Below are 7632 nucleotides of genomic sequence, written 5' to 3'. Positions count from 1 at the left end.
GGGGGGGGCGGAGCGAGAAGGGTCTCCGAGCCCAGGGAGGGCAGTCGCAGGATCAGCCCCTCCCTCTCTCAACACCCGTGCAAACACCGGGAAAACTCCAAGCACCTCCCCTACCAGTAATAAGAGGCCGAATATGCACCAGCCGATCACCAGCTCCGCCGAGGCCGCCCCAACCTCCGCTGCCGCCGTCGCCATATTTGCTTCCGGCCCGGAAAGCTCGGGCGGAGGGGGTAGGGAGAGGGAGGGGGGAAAGGGAGAGAGCCAGAGGGCCGCGGTCGCCGCGCACCCTAAAGGTGAAAGGGCCGGAGGGGGCGGAGTAATCGGTTGCCTAGGAGACTTGGCCAAAGCGCTTGGAAACCCGGAGGGGGCGGGGCAGCAAAAGGAGGATGGGGCGGGGCGCGCCTGGTCTCGGTGACGTCATCCCGCTCCCCCTCCTTAGGTCCTGGGAAGGTTCAAAACTGCAGAGATGTAGTTTCACTGCGCAACCTGTTTGGGAAATTTGATTGAGGCAAAGCTGATGAACTGGAGCGAGGGAAGGCCACAAGACTTGGATAGGTTATATCTGGAGATCCAAGCCAGATTTCCACTTCCTCCACGAGAAAATTTGTAATGTCCAAGGCATTAGTACTGGTAATGGTGTTAGAAAAAAAATTTTTTGAAGTGTTAATACATCTTATTTTCTCTGATTATTAAAAAAAAAAAAAAACTGGGGCTAGGTGGTGGTGCACCTGGTTAAGGGCACACATTACAGTGCGCAAGGACCCGGGTTCAAGGCCCTGGTCCCCACGTGCAGGCGGGAAGGCTTCATGAGTGATGAAGCAGGGCTGCAAATATCTCTCCCTCGCTATCTCCTCCTCTCCCTTCAATTTCTGGCTGTCTCTATCCAATAAATCAATAAAATATATGTTTAAAAAACTGCAGGGTTAAGAAACAGTGTCCCAGAAATAGTTCATATTATAGCATGAAGAACTTCCACGTTTAAGGCTTCTGGTTTAGTCGTTATTGCTGAATGTACTAGTTGCCCATTTTCTTGTCTCTTTTCCTCTCTGTCTCCCCTCCCTTTTCTCCCCTTATTCTTTCTCTCTTTCCATTTCTTTTCCTCCTTTTTTTTTTTTTTGATAGGACAGAGGGAAATCAAGAGAGGAGTAGACACCTGCAGATCTGTATCACCACCCGTGAAGCCAACCTTCCTGCAAGTGGAGAGCCGGGGGGTCGAACCACGACACTTGTGTGGATTTTTGCGCTTCGCGCCACGTGTGTTTAACCCACTATGCTACCACCCAGATCCTTTTCTTTACATTTCTCTCTCTCTCCCTCTCTCTCTCTCTCTCCTACACATAGAGGGAAAACAGAAACCAAAAACAAATTGGCCTGAGGCTTGTACGCTGTACTATGTAACTACCATCCCTTGAAGCACAAAAGCCACACTTTTGCTTAAACCAAGAAAACCTACCAGACACATTTGTACTAGTAAGAATCCCAGACCCCTGGCTGGAAATAGCCTGTTGATGAAGATCTCAACCTAGAGACCTGGTAAGAGATGAGAATTCACAGGCCAACATTTCTCACAAAAGAAATCTCTCTGATTTCGCATCTCGCCTACTTTTATGCACTATTTTATTTGGCAGAAAATTTTAAGTTAAAAAAGCCTCATGCAATTTTCCATGGTTCTCTATGCAAAGAATTATAGTTAGAGATCATAATCTTCACCCAGCACTTTAATTCATAGGAAATTTGACCTTTACTTAGATTGAAGTGAACCTTTTAAATATCTACTTTCCTTGGACTAAACCCATTTAATGAGCTGGCTTTACCCTTTTATAATATTAGGCAGTTGCTTGGTTATTAGGTTGGGAAAGCTTTATAAACCTATGTTGCTGACAAGACTAACCAATTAGTAACTTCACTAGGGAAAATTAAGAGAAAATAAAAAAGGCGGGCAGGCATGTGTCTTTTAACCCACTTTTTAGTTTTTCCTCATAATTTGTATTAAAGACTGTGCATTTAACATACAGCTAAACCAGCAAATATTGAAAACTTTCTTCTTATGCTCTTAATCTAAGAAGCCTCTGATTACAGAGCAGAGTACTTTTTAAATTGTTAAAATTCTTATTGACTGTTTATAATTACAAAGGAAATACATGTTCATTTATAAAATTGGCAAATGTGAATATTTTAGAAACATAAAATATCTTAAATTGGTTAAATAAGTGAATAAAAATTACCATGTCCAAAGATCCAGATTTGAGCCCTTATTGCCATCTGCAGTGGGAATGCTTCATGAGTAGTGAAGCAGAACTGTAGGTGTCCATCTTTCTTTCCCTCTGTATTTCCTCCTCCCCTTGCTCAATCTCTCCTTGTCCTGTCGAATAAAGGGGAAAAAAATATATATATATATAAATACACACACACATATGAATTTGTAGTGCTGGCACCAAGCCCCAAGGATAATGCTGGCGGCAATAAATAAATAGATAAATAAAACTTCCCCCTCCCCTGCTATCTCCTCCTTTTATTTTTGTTTGCTGTCAGCAGGGGTTCACTGCTCCTTGGAAACTTTCTCAGATAGAGACAGAGATAGAAATATGGAGGGGAAGACACCACAGTAATGAAGCTTTCTACAGGGTGGTGGAAGGATAAGCTCAAACATGGGTCTCCCACATGGCAAAGTATAAAATTCCTTACCAACAAGTTATTTGCCATTAAGAGCTTCAGGTTTTTATGTACACATTCCATAATGTGCTGATGTTTAAATAACCTCTTCCTGTTCCCCTGGTGGTGTATAAGAAATATTTTGAGTTCCCCCATCCACCAAAATTCGTGTATTAAATCCTAAAGTCCAAGTTGTATTTAGGGATGTGATCTTTGGAGGTATGATGGCAGAGTTCACATGAATGGATAAAGCCCTTAGTGGAAAAGATTACGAAAAGCATCCTAACCCATCTCATTTCTATCAACAAGGATATGGATCTAGACAAATATTAAATCCATCAGGGGACTTCACAGCCCCCAGAACTGTAAGGAATAAAATTGTTATGTATAAACTACCTTATTGATAGTATTTTTGTTCCAGTAGCCCAAATAAACTAAGATACCTTGAATTACTGTGAATATCCTCACCCAACCCTCTACACAACAACTCCTAGGAAGGCACCTGGATTTCTGTATAGGCTGGTACATTTTAAGGTAAAGGAGATAGTCATGATATATAGCTAATCACCATCAAAGGATTCAATAAGAGGAAACATTACAGAAAAAAAAAGAAAAAGAAAGAAAGAAAGAAAGAAAGAGAAAAGCACTTCTATAAAATCCTGGACAGATATGACTAGATTAACAAGCGATAGAGGCCTTTATAAGATATCTGCTAGGGGGCTGAGTGGTGGCACACCAGGCTAAGCTCACAAATTACCATGTGCAAGTACCCAGGTTTTAGTCCCCCACAATGAAGTACTTCTGCAGGTGTCTCTCTCTATTTCTCCCCTCTTTCTCTTAACTTCTCTCAATCCTATCAAACAGAAATATAATTCACTGCTCCCAACAGCCATTTTTTTCTATTTTTATTCTTTGAAAAAGAGAGTGATCTACTATCACTTCCCTCATATCACTTCTCTCTTTCAGTTTTCCAATAGCCCTCTTCTAATATTAATGGAAAGAGGAAATAAGAGAATTACCCACAAGACTAAATGGTATGAGTTAAATTTTAGAAATAGCAACTGCTAAAGGTGACTGATTCACTAACTGCCTGCTACTTGGTCAGCATCAAAGTGTGCACTCAGGAGTATTTTGGTACTAAAAAGGTCTGGATTATTTTCTCTTGATCCTCTCCTTACCCTCCACCCCACCCACCCCCAACTTTATTTTTGTTTGTTTTTGTTTTTGTTATTTATTTATTTTTGCCTCAAGGGTTATCTCTAGGGCTCAGTGCCTGCACTATGAATCCACTGCTTCTGGAGGCCATCTTTTTTCCATTGTTGTTGGTGTTCCTGCTATAGTCATTATTGCTGTTGTTGTTGGGTAGCACAGAAAGAATTTGAAAGAAGAGGAGAAGGCAGAGATGGGGTGGGGGATAGATACCTGCAGACCTGCATCGTAGCTTGTGAAGCAACCTCTTTGCAGGTGAGGAGCCAGGATACTGGCCCAGGTCCTTGCATTTTGTACTATAAGCGTCTAACCTAGTGTGCTTAATCCAGTAAACTACAGCCGCCCCCCACCCACTCTGTTTTTTAATACAGTTACCCAAATAATGTAATAAGCTAACTTACTCCTGAGACTCACCACTGTGTGTTTATTGTGTGAGGGCTAGAGCAAGAAGCAACAACCTCTACTGAAAGAGTCCTTCCAGAAAATTCTCTCAGCCTAACAAGGACTATGTTAAAGGAGAGCAGAATCTTGGGGAAGCAAAGCCAACAGTGCTTTCCTACAGAGAGATGTGGGCATATCTCACCTCTAACTACTTGATTTGTGCTTAAAGTGATAATCAGTAATCCTTCTGATGAATTCTTTCCTTAGTTATTTTGATGTCTTTAGTTCCCAGTTAGGCCTTGTTGACCTCAGATCCAAGTGCCTTCACAGGTGTCTGTCCTGACCCATTATATGTTGATTTATAATTTAGTTCTCTACTGTGTGCCATGTATAACCTAAATTTAATTTTCTATTAGAAATATTTCACAGTGATTCCAGGAAAACATTACAGTGGGTCTGAAGAATTTTAAGCATGCCTTTGCCTCCCCAAACTACCATCTCCTTTTCTCCCCTAGTAATCCATGGTTAGCCCATCCAATAGTCATCACAACCACAGGAAGCTTTTCCCTCCCTTGTAAAAAGGATCTAAACTTCTGTTTATAAGGTAATCACCTGCTATAGCATTTGCTCTCTGATAGGTAACCTAGTGGTACCAGAGGTTTTTGCTCAACAGTCAATCCATGACACATTTAATGTTTACAGCCCACATATTTTCACTGAAAATCAAATTGCTTTTTTTTAACCTTGAAGTATAAGATATATTAAAGTGTGTAGTGTATCCATTTTATTGAATAAAAAATTGCCAAGAAGAAAATGCCACTGAAATGTGTAATATTTGGGTGTTTTTGATTTGTGCATACATAGGCAACTTAACAATCTGTCATCCTAAAATTAGAGTGCACACAGTAACATAATGAGAATTATGAAATTCACATTTTCATATTTCTACAATTATAAACTCCTAATAGATATCATTATATAATTATCCTAATGGAACAAATATTCTCATATGAACAAGTGATGCATGTTGGTTGGTTTACTTCTTAGGATTTTCTTCTGGCTATGAAAGAAATTATTTTTTTATTCATAGTCTAGACAGACATGTTAAAATTCCATTTAGTACTTCCAAGTGGGTTTCATTATCTCAATTTTTAAACCTAGCGTTCATGTACATTAAGACATAAAAAATAAATTTACATTATCAGCTAAAATATAGGGTAATGTCAAAGTCAGTTTATGCGTCATAATTGTAATAAAAACTAATTTCAAATGTATGAGATTTTATAACTATCCATAGCATACTCAATAATTTTAGCACTTGATCCATTTAGTATTTTTTCTAACAATAGATTTTTTTCTGATTCAAAGATTTATTCTGTTTTATAGCATTGTTGTATCTACTTCTTGTTTGGAAAGACTCTCAATTTAGATTTGAAATCAAATGGCTTTTAGAGTAAAATTCACATAGGCTAATAATTTACAGGTCATAAAATTTTGTAAATTAAACTTACCATGTTAGAATTAATGGCTCTAAATAACTCAGGTGTCATAGACATATATTTAGCACAATATAAAATGGAATAAATAAAACTGATTCTTAAGTTTTTAGACAATTTATAATTTAAAGATACTCATTCCTGTTTTTCAATTGTTGTCAAGTATGTTGCTTTTATTATTTTTAATAGACTTAATGGAGAATTTTAACCATCCTATCCAATTCTGTTGGTTTTTTATTTTTTTAAGTTTTTTTTAAATTTTATTTAATTTGATAGGACAGAGAAGAAGCAATGTACAGCACTGCTTTCCCCCTGCAGGTAGGGACTGGGGGCTTGAGCCCATTTCCTTGGAAATGGTAGTAGGTGTTCTTAACCAGGTGTGCTACTGCCTGGCCTCCTGATTTCTTTCTCTTTTTAATTTACATTAAAACTTTAATTTTGTTTAATTTTTGTAATTTAAGATATGAAAATGCATTTATTGAAACTTACAAGAGGTAACACTGAACTCAATTTCAAAGGATGGACGAGAATTATAGGTCCCCAAAAGACTGAAGTCTGGCCCCATGAAGGGCTGGATTTAGACTGACAGATATGACCTGGGTAGAAGGTTAGGTGACCATAGACTTTATCAGTGAGTTAAAATTAACTCTGGCAATTAATATAGTAAGACTCTTTCTGGAAATAGGAAAGCCTCCAGAATTCATTCCTACTCCCCTTCATTATTCTTTGTATAATGAAAAACAGATAAGGCCCATTAAGGGCTTTGTTCAAAGAGAAGCTATGATCCTTGAGAGGTGAAAAGTTGTAGAAGGAAGATTTAGAGATGTTCTGCACCTCTCCCCTTTGCTGCCCTAAATTCAGCTCCTAGTTTTCCTCTTCTCTCCCACATTCACCTGTATAAAGACTCCTGGGAGGGGGACTGCTTTGAATTAATGGATTCCAACTCTGGATTATGAGCTCAAGTAACTACTAAGGAATTTTTCCCTTTATGCAAAAACCGGTGTGGTAGAGTTTGACTTTCTGTGACACTGGGCAACAAAATACTCATTAATCTTTAAGAGAAGATTGAACAAATCTTCCATTAATGTAGTACCATGTGTAAAGGCAAAGAGCAGGAGATACCGTGCTCAGTATTGCTTAAGTAATCAAAGTGGAATTGGGGAAATTATCCAGTTATAAAAAGATCATGAATGGCTGTATAGTCATATTAAGATACGTGGCATTCATCCTATGGGGTATGAGGACCAGGGAACTACTCTAATAAGGTAAGAGCTATAGCAAAACTTGTATTTTGTAAAATTCCCCCTTGGATATTCTGAATGCTGGGTTGAAGATAGGGGAGGGGGTTTCAGCAGCAGGGATTATCTCATATAATATATAATATATAGTATCTTATATATTATATAAGATTTTGTTGACACAGTGAAGACAAGAGATGATAAAAGTTAAAATAATGATAAAAGTTAAAAGACTTTTTTTCCTTTTGCTGCCAGGGTTATCAATGGGGCTCAGTGCCAGCACTAAGAATCCACAGCTCCTGGTGGCCATTTTTCTTTCTACCTTTTTTTAAAAAGGGATAAGACAAAGATAAATTGAGAAGGAAGGGGAAATAGAGAGAAAAAGAGAAAGATAGACACCTGCTTGTGAAGTGTCCCAGCAGGCAGTTAAAATGACTTTCAACATTAAAGATGATTAATTTATGAGATGGTAATAAGGATTAATTTTCAACACATAGTATCTAAAGCATGAAGGGGAAGAGAGAAGGAAAAAGGGGCTGAAAGGAATTGCTTTGTGCAATTATGGAGACTGGGTGGTCAGTGTGAAATTCATACACCTAGCTAGCCATCAGAAAGAGCAGGGAGAAACTCAAGAAAGAACTGACACTGACAGTCCA

General features: G+C 38.7%; 1 protein-coding gene across 1 annotated transcript in view; it reads right to left on the bottom strand.

Annotated features, from left to right (window-relative positions):
* The window catches only part of LMBRD1 (LMBR1 domain containing 1), an 84584-nt gene extending 84235 nt beyond the window's left edge, over window positions 1–349 (bottom strand). The window contains exon 1 of the mRNA XM_007529031.3: window positions 115–349. Within this exon, the coding sequence (XP_007529093.1) occupies window positions 115–195 (81 nt within the window). The 5' untranslated portion in view covers window positions 196–349. The remainder of the gene's footprint in view (window positions 1–114) is intronic.
* Between the last annotated feature and the right edge of the window lie 7283 nt (window positions 350–7632).

The sequence above is a fragment of the Erinaceus europaeus genome, chromosome 4 (assembly GCF_950295315.1).
Source record: "Erinaceus europaeus chromosome 4, mEriEur2.1, whole genome shotgun sequence".
NCBI classification, from domain to species: domain Eukaryota; kingdom Metazoa; phylum Chordata; class Mammalia; order Eulipotyphla; family Erinaceidae; genus Erinaceus; species Erinaceus europaeus.
The sequence above is the reverse complement of the archived record's forward strand: the minus strand, read 5'-3'. Positions and strand labels throughout refer to the sequence as shown.